We start from the raw sequence: 13,436 nt of genomic DNA, 5'->3' as shown, positions 1-13,436 counted from the left end.
TGTAGGAGCAAAGAGTCCCTTCTGCAGTTGTATAGGGCCTTGGTGAGATCACATCTGGAGTATTGTGTACAGTTTTGGTCTCCTAATTTGAGGAAGGAAGTCCTTGCTATTGAGGCAGTGCAGGAAGTCCTTGCTATGGAGGCAGTGCCCTGGGATGGCGGGACTGTCATATGAGGAAAGATTGGAAAGACTGGGCTTGTCTTCACTGGCGTATAGAAAGATGAGAGGGGATCTTATAGAGACGTATAAAATTAGAAAAGGACTAGACAAGCTAGATGCAGGAAAAATGTTCCCAATGTTGGGGGAGTCCCGAACCAGGGGCCACAGTCTAAGAATAAAGGGGAGGCCATTTAATACTGAGGTGCGATGAAACTTTTTCACCCAGAGAATTGTGCATTTGTGGAATTCTCTGCCATAGCAGGCAGTGGAGGCCAGTTCACTGGATGAATTTAAAAGAGAGCCAGATAGAGCTCTGGGGACTAGTGGGATCAAGGGATATGGGGAGAAGGCAGGCACAGGTTACTGATTGTGGATGATTAGCCATGATCATAATGAATGGCGGTGCTGGCTTGAAGGACCAAATGGCCTCCTCCTGCACCTATTTTCTATGTTTTCTATGTTTATCACTCTAAATGGATGAGGAGCATCCCTGGAGGCACCAAGCAACTCCAATCTCTATGACGGTAGTGTCCAGAGGACCAGTGTAAACAGCATAAGCGACTACAATAGTCTAAACATCTGCTCCAGCATATGAGGAAACCTTGTGTAAGACCCTGCAGTCACTTTATCTACTTAAAACTGAAGTGTATACCAATCAGTACCAATCCTGAGGGAATTCTTGCGAAGAACACACCCAGATATGAAAATAAAATTTAAATTTGTTCTCAATCTTAGGAACAAAATTATGTAAAGCAGACTCAACAATATATGCAGATGGAGAAACAAGGAACTGCAGATTCTGATTCACCAAGAATAAACACAAAATGATGGAGTAACTCAGTTGGTCAGGCGGCATCTCTGGGGTAAAAGGATAGGTGACCCGAAACGTGACCTAGCAATGTTCTCCAACGTGTACATATTATTTCCTTGAGAACAGGAATAACATCCACAACTGTAACCTAAATTTACTGATACTTACCCTCCAATTCCAACAATGATTTTTTTCATTTTTGCCCTTGTGAAACGTAGCTGCTGATTTCAGGAACTGATGAAACCGAATTTCCCTTTCACACCTAAAAGAAACCCAAATATAATTACTTGTTACTGTGTTCATTATGTTGAATCAATTAGATTGTTAAATCTGCACCTGTACGTCCCTTTTCCAATCCATTTACCTTTGAGTACTCAGATCAATGGTAAAGCCACTTTTTTAAAAGTATAGCGAAAATAGCATTGGCTAAAAGAGTAATATAACCTGGTACTGGTCATCTAATGCATCTTATTTAATCATTTCATTTAACAACTGTGTATTTGATATTCATATATTTCACCCAAGATCCATTGTAAATGTACATGTTCATGCAATTCAGCCTTTTACTTACTAGTCAGAATAGTTCAGAAACAGATTTTTACATGTAAGAAAATACCACAATAGCTTTTATGTTAGTCTCAATGTAACTGGGATAAACATAGTATAATTTTCACATCTGTAGTCACTATAGAAGCAGGAATGATGCAACATGACAAAATCTTATGACAACTTACGACATAATTTATGAACTTATAAACCAAAATTCTTATAATTTGCCGTCTGATTGTTCAGAAGTACCAATGGTTCCACATCTTTAAGTTTAGGTTTATTATAATTGTCACGTGTACCAAGGAACAGTGAAATTCTTTGTTTTGCGTGCTATCCAAATAGATCAGATATAACATACATTAATACAATCAGATCAAACTCAAGTCCAATAGATAATGCGAATGGGAAGATAAAGAATATAGAAAGAACATAGTTTGAATATAGTTCTCGACATTGTGGCGCATCAGTTCCACAGACAGAGTCCAATGTCCACAAAGGGGAAGAAATACCCTGGCTTGTTGAAAGACCTTACAGAAGTCAGATAAGAGAAGAAGTTGATCACGAGTCTGGTGCTGCACACGTTCAAGCTTCGGTCCCTCAGCTAAATGGGAGAAAGGAGAAGGAGGAATGACCAGAGTAGGATGTCTTCGATTATGTTGGCTGTTTTTCCAAGGCAGTGTGAAGTGTAGAATTAGTTAATGTTGCGAAGTCTGGTCTGTGTGATGGACTGCGCTACATCTAAAACTGTCTGCAATTTCCTTGCGGTCTTCGGCAATTTAAAATATTACCTATCCACGTTCTCCAGAGATGCTGCCTGATCTGCTGAGTTCCTCCAGCACTTTTGTGTCTTTTTTTGTAAACCAGCACCTGCAGCTCCTTGTTACTGGGTGTCTTGGTTCCTGCCCTCCCTTTACATTCCTCAAGACCCCAGTTTCTACGCTGCCTTTAAACTTACCCAGGACCCAAATTCCCAAATCCCTGCGGTTAAAAGACCACTGAACGGCCCTCCCATAAACTAGGGTGTAATCCTGATCCTCCCTCCTCGTTGCACTATCTGTTGTACTTGTGTATGACTTTATTGTACTCATGTATGGTATGATTTGACTGGATAGTATGCAAACGTTTTTTACACTATCTTGGTACACATGCCAATTATAAACCAATACCAATAGAAACTTACTCTAGTTCCCGAGAAAATGTATTATACCATATGCACTGTGAATTTAAAAAAAGTCTTGGAATATTAAATGGAATGACATGCAATATTTCAGGTAATCTGTCACCCAGCACCACCAAAAATTCAAGACTTCTGGATTAATGAAGCTTCTCAACATCGGAGGAGCATGGGTGAGTGCATAAGCCTCCCATTACCACCGGGAGCAAGTTGACATTTGGCACTTTGGATTTCTAACATCTTGTCCTGTGTATTTCGAAACAATACTATACTTGAGAGTTTCTAAAGGATTAGTTCTTCGTAGTTTGAAGACAACTCTGTCACTTCATATATTTCTTGTTCATGTCCCCAATCTTCTGAGAACCAGATCTCGGGTCTGTCGATGCAGATTCCTACAAGAAGTCCAGATATGTTAAGGCCAGCAAAAAAGTTAAAAGGGACTTTTGCTCTAAACTGATGGATGAGACAGCCGTTTGGCTTGCCCGCCATCACTTACTACAAGGCAAAACCAGGGGGCAGCTCAACCAACAGCAAAGCACCACTCCCAGACTGTTCAATGCATTATATGCACACTTTGACAGGGAGAACATTGATGTGCCATGCCAGGCCACCACAGCCCCTGATGGTATTATCTCAGTCACAGAGGTAGACGTCAGAAAATCACCAATTGGTGGTGGCCAGTGTCATCTTCTTCACTGTCGTGTGCTGGGGCAACAGGCCGTAGGCCGCAGACGCCAACAAGCTTATCAGGAAGGCTGGGGGCGGAATTTTGATTCATGGGAGGTTCCACTAAGATGCAGTACAGAACACCACAGGAGATCCTTTTTCCCTGCGGCTATCAAACTATACAACTCCTCCCCCATCTGCTGTGGGGTAGACTGACTTTCCCCCTCCCCCCGCTCCCCACCCCCCCCCCCCCACCCCCCATCCCAATCTTTGTGGATCCCCAATCCTTTGAATGAGGAATGATTAGTAGAATTTAATAGAGAAATGTGAAGTGTTGCATTTTGGGAAGTCTAACATGGGCAGGACCTATACAGTGAATGGTAGAGCTCTGGTAAGTGTTGTAGAGCAGAGGAATCTAGGAGTGCAGCTACAGGGTTCCTTGAAGGTGGCATCGCAGGTAAATAAAGTTGTCATAAAGGCTTTTGGCACATTGGCCTTCATCAGTCAGAGTATTGAATACAGAAGTTGGGAGGTCATGTTGTAATTATATAAGACATTGGTGAGGCCACATTTAGAGTATTGTATTCAATTCTGGGTGCCCTGCTATAGGAAAGATGTTGTAAAGTTGGAAACGGTGCGAAGAGGAATTATAAGGATGTTGTCAGGAATCGAGGGTCTGAGCTACAGAGAGAGCTTGAGCAGACCGGAACTTTATTCATTGGAGCACAGGAGGATGAGGGGTGATCTTATAGAGGTGTATAAAATCATGTGAGGAATAGATTGGGTAGACACAGTCTCTTGCCCAGAATAGGGGAACCGAGAACCAGAGGACATAGGTTAAAGGTGAAGTAGAAAAGATTTAATAGGAATCTGAGGGGTAATTTTTACACACAAAGGATGGAAGGTGTATGGAATGAGCTGCCAGAGGAGCTAGTTGAGGCAGTGACTAGACTTAGTGGACCCGTTGGGCCCATTTCTCGCAGAGGGAGAACAGGGAAAGGGAGAGAGTGTCACTGAGTGAGCCGTGGACCCAAAGCCTCTCCTGTATTAGTGTAGCACCCTCAACCCCCCACCCAATCCCCCTTATCCCCCCCTCCTCCCCCCATAGACCCACTCCATCCCCCCTACCCACCCCCACTTGCACCTCTATGACTATGAGAGAAACTTTTTCACTCAGTTATGAAGCTGTGGAATCCTCTCCCTCAGAAGGCAGTGGAGGCCAATTCTCTGGATGCTTTCAATAGAGTTAGATAGAGGTCTTAATGATAGTGGAGTCAAGGGATATGGTTTGAAGGCAGGAACAGGGTACTGATTGTGCATGATCAGCCATGATCACAGTGAATGGCGGTACTGGCTCAAAGGGCTGAAAGGCCTACTCCTGCACCTATTGTCTATTGACTCTAGGCAGAATGTGGCAAATCTGTGGATTTCATTGCCAGACGATGCCAAGTCGCCAGGTATTTTTAAATATTTGACAGGTTGTTGATTATAACATATAACATATAACAACTACAGCATGGAAACAGGCCTGTCCGGCCCTACCAGTCCACGCCGACCATTCTCCCTGACCTAGTCTCATCTACCTGCACTCAGACCATAACCCTCTAATCCCCTCTTATCCATATACCTATCCAATTTACTCTTAAATAATAAAATCGAGCCAACCTCCACCACTTCCACCGGAAGCCCATTCCATACAGCCACAACCCTCTGAGTAAAGAAGTTCCCCCTCATGTTACCCCTAAACCTTTGTCCCTCAATTCTGAAGCTATGTCCCCTTGTTGGAATCTTCCCCACTCTCAAAGGGAAAAGCCTACCCACCTCAACTCTGTCCGTCCCTCTCAAAATTTTAAAAACCTCTATCAAGTCCCCCCTCAACCTTCTACGCTCCAAAGAATAAAGACCCAACCTGTTCAACCTCTCTCTGTAGCCTAAGTGCTGAAACCCAGGCAACATTCCAGTAAATCACCTCTGTACCCTCTCCATTTTGTCGACATCCTTCCTATAATTTGGCGACCAGAACTGCACACCATACTCCAGATTCGGCCTCACCAATGCCCTGTACAATTTCAACATTACATCCCAACTTCTCTCCTCCATACTTAGCTCTTGCCATCACTCTGATATAAGTTAATCTCCATCTCATCAGTCCACAAGACCTTTTTCCAGAACTGTGGTAGCCCTTTTAAGTACTTCTTGGCAAACTGTAACCTGGCCATCCTATTTTTGCAGCTAACCAGTGGTTTGCATCTTGCAGTGTAGCCTCTGTATTTCTGTTCATGAAGTCTTCTGCGGACAGTGGTCATTGATAAATCCACACCTGACTCCTGAAGAGTGTTTCTGATCTGTCGAACAGGTGTTTGGGGATTTTTCTTTATTATAGAGAGAATTCTTCTGTCATCAGCTATGGAGGTCATCCTTGGCCTGCCAGTCCTTTTTCGTTTAGTAAGCTCACCAGTGCTCTCTTTCTTCTTAATGATGTTCCAAACTGTTGATTTTGGTAAGCCTAAGGTTTGGCTGATGTCTCTAACAGTTTAATTCTTGTTTCCCAGTCCCATAATGGCTTCTTTGACTTTCACTGGTACAACCTTGGTCCTCATGTTGATAAACAGCAATAAAAGTTTCCAAAGGTGATTGAAAGACTGGAGGAAAGACTAGTTGCTGAGAGCTCTCTTATACCTGCATTAAGGAGGCATTTAAACACACCTGTGCAATTACAAACACCTGTGAAGCCATGTGTCCCAAACATTACAGCCCCCCCCCCCCCATTTCAGGGCACCATGTATAAACACAGCTGTAATTTCTACATGGTGAAACCAAAATGTATAAAAATACCCTTTAATAAAATCTGACAATGTGCACTTTAACCACATGTGATTTTTTCTATTACAAATCTCAAATTGCGGAGCACAGAGGCAAATAAATAAATGATGGGTCTTTGTCCCAAACATTATGGAGGGCACTGAACATGCAAATATAAATTCTAATTATTTCTGGATCTTTGTACCACACACAAATCAGCTGTTGTTTTTAGAAGCAAAATCAATGTACTTACTGTTCTGGGCTCAAATGCAAACAAAGCTCTGTAAACTTTCACCTGGCCTGAAAAATAAGAAAAAAACAATGACCACATTTTATTCAGACATGCAGTGCAAAGATGCTGTCTTGATATGAGGAACATTTAAGCTTTTATGACATTTATTTATAAAAAGCTCTTGATTACATTGAACGACATTTTCTGAATCATGACGTTGTTTTCACACATTGTATGGTAAAATAGGATGGGGGATGGGGGGTGTGTCAAAAATAGCTTTTAATCAGACAGGATATGTCTGAACCTTACCTAACCACAGTAATAATCAAGTCAAGTCAAATTTATTTGTCACATACACATACACGATGTGCAGTGAAATGAAATGATCACAGATGACCATAAAAGCAGTTTCATGACTGGCTTTCTTTATATTTTACAATTAGAAACATTTTTTCATTTGCTTACACAGCAAACAAACTGTGATCTGAAAGTCTAAAACTATGAACACAATAAACATAACTGTGGCAACATTCTCAGATTCACTTTGGTATGATCATATCCAGCAGGATGCAATGAAATTCAATGGTTCACTGGTTTACATGAAGCTCTTAGAATAAATAAAAAGTAAGTTCACAATAAAAACAATGTATGCAAGAACAATAGATTGCTGTGCAAACTGTCGTACAACAAAAATAATGAAGGCCAATAACTGAATATGGTAGAGTTAAGGGCCTGTCCCAGTTACGCAATTTTTAAGGCGACTGCCACCGACTGTCAAAGTTGTAGCAGTTTTTTTTAACCCTATGATAATGTCTACGACAATGTCTACGTCAATGATCACGACAATGTCGAGTCAGGTTAGCACCTGGCTAAAAGATTAAACCGTCTCCGGAAACATCGCTGAATTCCCACGCTTACCTGACTGTCAAACTGTCGCCTCCAATCTACCTGTCAAATGTCCTGATGGTAAATAAATTGGTTAAACAAAACTATCTTCTGGTATATTCAAATGCCTTTTCTTAATTTTAGTATTACGTGCTTCTAAATGCATCTGGGACAAGGGTTTTTCAGTGAACCTCCAGCAGAACCAATGCGTTCCCATGGGTGACTTGGAATCTGGTTTTAACGTGACGTTCGGAACTTTTCCGAAAGACAACGAGAACCCGACTGCCAATACAGTTGTCCCCACTGTCTTTGTATCAGCCCCACCGGTATCAACATCTTTTACTTATCCAGTCCCGCTGAAAATCCCACGGCCACTCTTCCTCCCACTGTTGGGAGATCCGATTCCTTGTAACTTGCTGCAGGCAGGTCAAAGAAAATAGACACTAAAAAGCTGGAGTAGCTCAGCGGGACAGGCAGCATCTCTGGAGAGAAGGAATGGGTGACGTTTGGGGTCGAGACCCTTTCTTCAGACTGAGTCAGGGGAGAGGGGAAACGATAGAACCCTGGACGTTGGTAAGGAACAAATTAATGAAAGATGAGTTGCTCCAGTTTTTTGTGTTTATCTTCGGTTTAAATCAGCATCTTAAGGCAGGGTGAATGTACGAAGGTCCCTGACCAGAGACAACTCTCTGCTATCCTAATTACCAATTGTTAAACCACAAAAGAACCTACTCTGCCGGTGTTTACACTGTCACACGATCACTCGACAATCCCCTGCCGTTACAGTACGGTCGACAGTTTATCAGGATACCGGAACAGAATCATTTGACCAAATAGTTATTGACTGAAAGCAAGTTTATATAGTTAAGCATTCGATAATAATCGCTCTATTGTTTAAAATCGACCAATTACTGGTGTCACTAAACTGCAACTTATTTAATTATAATGGAGGAGAGACAGCATCGTGGTCTCCACCCCCATTCCACAGCTGGCTGTTGCAGCTGCACTTTTGTCAGCTGTCAAAACGGGTTTTGACAGTTCCTGTCGGACCTTGTCTTCTCCTGATCCCGGTACCTGTCTCCAATTGACATTGGTAGTCGACAATGAAATTCATCCGTCCTCAGTACCGGCGACAACCTAACAAACCTGGGGACAACATGCCACAGCGCCTGCAATAAGCTACGATACTTGGCGACGAGCCAGCTGTCGCCGAACAATTTTGGACAGGTAACTTTTTCCACGATGCACCGAAATCCGCTATGATTCATTGAAGACTGCTCACGATCATGCCCGCGACACCCCGACGAACGTGCGGCAACATCCTAGTCGCCTTAAAATCGCCTAACTGGGACAGGCCCTTTAAGAATATGTGTATGTGGCAACACCGGCGGAAAGGGAGTGTGAAAGAGCTGACAGTTCACGAGTCTCACAGCCATGGGAAAGAAGATGTTCTTAAGACTGAATGATTGCACATTCAAGTTCCTTTACGCGAGGAATAGATTGGATAGACAGTCTCTATCTACCCTAGATAAAGGTATAGATGCACTGGAAATAAGACCATTTGCCCATTTCCGAGAATGTGACTTTGCCAGTAAGATTTGGAACAGATGCCACAGCGTTTATTATGATTTTTCCCCAAATTACTGCATTAGACAGGACCTAAAATGGCGCCTGTCTGTGGCGACATGTTGCCAGCAGCACAGCAGAAAACCATCAAATATAGTGGTTCTCAGCTTACGTGTAAAAAAGAAATAGCAGAAACCAGCGCTGTAAACGCACCTGGAACATCTGGCGGTGAAGTGCTGCCCCATTTGGATTGCACCTTAACAGGTGGGGGACCAGCATTCACGCGGGCAGGTTTGCCACTGCTACACGGGTGGTTTTAAACTAAATAAGTGGGGGGGGGGCTGTCAAATGGGATAGTCAAGGATGGAGTTAAAGCAAAAGAGAGTAAAGGAATAGTTAATGACCCCAGAATTAACAGGAAAGAAAGCTCACAAAGGGATAGGAGAGTATGGCCAAGTGTAATAGGGATCGATGTGAAGGGTGAGATGAGTAAGAAATTAAAAGTATTGTATATGAATGCGCGAAGTATAAGAGGTAAAGTAGATGAGCTTGAGGCTCAGTTAGAGGTTGGTAGATATGACATTGTGGGGATTACAGAGACGTGGCTGCAGGAGGAACAGGCCTGGGAACTTAATATTCAGGGTTATACATCCGATAGAAAGGACAGGCAGGTGGACAGAGGCAGTGGGGTAGCTCTGCTGGTGAGGGACGAAATTCAGTCCCTTGCGAGGGAAGACATAGGGACTGACGAGGGAGAGTCACTGTGGATTGAGTTGAGGAATTGTAAAGGCAAGAAGTCACTAATTGGTGTTATCTACAGACCCCCAAATAGTAGCCCGGATGTAGGGTGTAAGATGCAGCAGGAGTTAAAACTGGCATGTAAGAAAGGTAATGCCACTGTGGTGATGGGCGATTTCAATATGCAGGTAGACTGGGAAAATCAGGTTGGTTCTGGACCCCAAGAAAGAGAGTTTGTAGAGTGTCTCCGAGATGGATTCTTAGAGCAGCTTGTACTGGAGCCGACCAGAGAAAAGGCAATTCTGGATTTAGTGTTGTCCAATGAACCAGATTTGATAAGGGAACTCAAGGTAAAGGAGGTAGTGATCATAAAATGATTAGTTTTAATCTGCAATTTGAGAAGGAGAAGGTTAAATCGGTAGTGTCAGTGTTGCAGTTGAACAAAGGGGACTATGAAGGCATGAGAGAGGAGCTGGCCAAGGTAGACTGGAAAGGGATCCTAGCAGGATTGATGGTGGAACAGCAATGGCAGGAATTTCTGGGCATAATCCGGAAGACGCAGGATCATTTCATTCCAAAAAGGAAGAAAGATTCTAAGGGGAGTAGGAGGCAACCGTGGCTGACAAGGGAAGTTAGATGAAATAAAACTAAAAGAAAAGATGTGTAACACAGCAAAGAGTAGCCGGAAGCCAGAGGATTGGGAAACTTTCATAGGACAACAGAAGGTAAAAAAACGGGCAATACGGGCTGAAAAAATGAACTACGAGGGGAAGCTGGCCAAGAATATAAAGGACAGTAAAAGCTTCTTTAGATATGTTAAGAGAAAAAGAGTAGCAAAGTCAAATGTGGGTCACTTGAAAGCAGACATGGGTGAAATTATTATGGGTAACAAGGAAATAGCAGAAGAGTTGAACAGGTACTTCGGATCTGTCTTCACTAAGGAAGACACAAACAATCTCCCAGATGTACTGGAGGACAGAGGATCTAGGAGGGTAGAGGAACTGGAAGAAATTTTCATTAGGCGAGAAACAGTATTGGGTAGACTAATGGGACTGAAGGATGATAAATCCCCTGGGCCTGATGGTCTGCATCCCAGGGTCCTCAGGGAGGTGAGTCTAGAAATAGTGGACGCATTGATGATCATTTTCCAATGTTTAATAGATTCAGGATCAGTTCCTGTGGATTGAAGGATAGCTAATGTTATCCCACTTTTCAAGAAAGTAGCGAGAGAGAAAACGGGGAATTACAAACCAGTTAGCCTGACTTCAGTGGTGGGAAAGATGCTGGAGTCAATTATTAAAGAGGTAATAAGGGTGCGTTTAACAATATAACAATATAACAACTACAGCATGGAAACAGGCCTGTCCGGCCCTACCAGTCCACGCCGACCATTCTCCCTGACCTAGTCTCATCTACCTGCACTCAGACCATAACCCTCCAATCCCCTCCTATCCATATACCTATCCAATTTACTCTTAAATAATAAAATCGAGCCAGCCTCCACCACTTCCACCGGAAGCCCATTCCATACAGCCACAACCCTCTGAGTAAAGAAGTTCCCCCTCATGTTACCCCTAAACCTTTGTCCCTCAATTCTGAAGCTATGTCCCCTTGTTGGAATCTTCCCCACTCTCAAAGGGAAAAGCCTACCCACGTCAACTCTGTCCGTCCCTCTCAAAATTTTTAAAACCTCTATCAAGTCCCCCCTCAACCTTCTACGCTCCAAAGAATAAAGACCCAACCTGTTCAACCTCTCTCTGTAGCCTAAGTGCTGAAACCCAGGCAACATTCTAGTAAATCTCCTCTGTACCCTCTCCATTTTGTCGACATCCTTCCTATAATTTGGCGACCAGAACTGCACACCATACTCCAGATTCGGCCTCACCAATGCCCTGTACAATTTCAACATTACATCCCAACTTCTATACTCGATGCTCTGATTTATAAAGGCAAGCATACCAAACGCCTTCTTCACCACCCTATCCACATGAGATTCCACCTTCAGGGAACAATGCACAGTTATTCCCAGATCCCTCTGTTCCACTGCATTCCTCAATTCCCTACCATTTACCCTGTACGTCCTATTTTGATTTGTCCTACCAAAATGCAGCACCTCACACTTATCAGCATTAAACTCCATCTGCCATCTTTCAGCCCACCCTTCCAAAAGGCCCAAGTCTCTCTGTAGACTTTGAAAATCTACCTCACTATCAACTACTCCACCTATCTTAGTATCATCTGCATATTTACTAATCCAATTTGCCACACCATCATCCAGATCATTAATGTAAATGACAAACAACAGTGGACCCAACACAGATCCTTGGGGCACTCCACTAGACACTGGCCTCCAACCTGACATACAATTGTCAACCGTTACCCTCTGGTATCTCCCATTCAGCCATTGTTGAATCCATCTTGCAACCTCACTATTAATACCCAACGATTTAACCTTCTTAATCAACCTTCCATGTGGAACCTTGTCAAATGCCTTACTGAAGTCCATATAGACAACATCCACAGCCTTGCCCTTATCAATTTCCCTGGTAACCTCTTCAAAAAATTCAAGAAGATTAGTCAAACATGACCTTCCAGGCACAAATCCATGTTGACTGTTTCTAATCAGGCCTTGATTATCCAAATAATTATATATATTGTCCCTAAGTATCTTTTCCATTAATTTTCCCACCACAGACGTCAAACTAATAGGTCTATAATTGCTAGGTTTACTTTTAGAACCTTTTTTAAACAAAGGCACAACATGCGCAATGCGCCAATCTTCCGGCACCATCCCTGTTTCTAATGACGTTTGAAATATTTCCGTCATAGCCCCTGCTAATTCTGCACTAACTTCCCTCAATGTCCTAGGGAATATCCTATCAGGACCTGGAGACTTATCCACTTTTATATTCTTCAAAAGTGTCCGTACCTCCTCTTCTTTAATCCTCCTAATTTCCATCACTACTCTACTTGTTTCGCTTACCTCACATAATTCAATATCCTTCTCCTCGGTAAATACCGAAGAAAAGAAATTGTTTAATATCTCCCCCATTTCTTCCGGCTCAGCACATAGCTGTCCACTCTGACTCTCTAATGGACCAATTTTATCCCTCACTATCCTTTTGCTATTGACATATCTGTAGAACCCCTTGGGGTTTACTTTTACATTACTTGCCAAAGCAGCCTCATATCTTTTTTTCGCTTTTCTAATTTCCTTTTTAAGATTCCTTTTACATTCTTTATATTCCTCAAGAACCTCATTTACTCCCTGCCGCTTATATTTATTGTATATCTCCCTCTTTTTCCGAACCAAGTGTCCAATTTCCCTGGAAAACCACGGCTCTTTCAAATTATTATTCTTTCCTTTCCACCGAACAGGGACATAAAGACTCTGTACTCTCAAAATTTCACCTTTAAATATCCTCCATTTCTCTATTATATCCTTTTCATAAAACAACAATTTCCATTTCACTCCTTTTAAATCCTTTCTCATCTCCTCAAAATTAGCCTTTCTCCAATCCAAAATCTCAACCCTTGGTCCAGATTTGACCTTCTCCATAATGATATTGAAACTAATGGCATTATGATCACTAGACCCAAAGTGCTCCTCAACACATACCTCCGTCACCTGACCCATCTCATTTCCTAACAGGAGGTCCAACACTGCCCCTTCTCTGGTAGGCACCTCTACGTATTGCTGCAAAAAACTATCCTGCACACATTTTACAAACTCCAAACCATCCAGCCCTTTAACAGAATGTGATTCCCAGTCTATATATGGAAAATTGAAATCACCCACAATCACCACTCTGTGCTTACTACTAATATCTGCTATCTCCTTACATATTTGCTCT

General features: G+C 42.6%; 1 protein-coding gene across 9 annotated transcripts in view; it reads right to left on the bottom strand.

Annotated features, from left to right (window-relative positions):
- LOC144592039 (nicotinamide riboside kinase 1-like) overlaps nucleotides 1-13,436 on the bottom strand; it is a 36,170-nt gene that overhangs the window by 20,000 nt on the left and 2,734 nt on the right. For 4 of the 9 annotated variants that reach the window (XM_078396253.1, XM_078396260.1, XM_078396258.1 and 1 more), the window contains exons 2-3: nucleotides 6,415-6,461; nucleotides 1,139-1,232 (exon numbers count right to left, since the gene is read on the bottom strand). In XM_078396253.1, coding sequence (XP_078252379.1) covers nucleotides 1,139-1,167 — 29 coding nt within the window. In that variant the 5' untranslated portion in view covers nucleotides 1,168-1,232; nucleotides 6,415-6,461. The remainder of the gene's footprint in view (nucleotides 1-1,138; nucleotides 1,233-6,414; nucleotides 6,462-13,436) is intronic. The other 5 variants (XM_078396259.1, XM_078396255.1, XM_078396252.1 and 2 more) reach the window with 2 other exon arrangements.

This window comes from Rhinoraja longicauda, chromosome 3, assembly GCF_053455715.1.
Source record: "Rhinoraja longicauda isolate Sanriku21f chromosome 3, sRhiLon1.1, whole genome shotgun sequence".
Lineage (NCBI taxonomy): Eukaryota > Metazoa > Chordata > Chondrichthyes > Rajiformes > Arhynchobatidae > Rhinoraja > Rhinoraja longicauda.
Note: the sequence above shows the minus strand (reverse complement) of the source record. Positions and strands in the feature narration are given on the sequence as shown.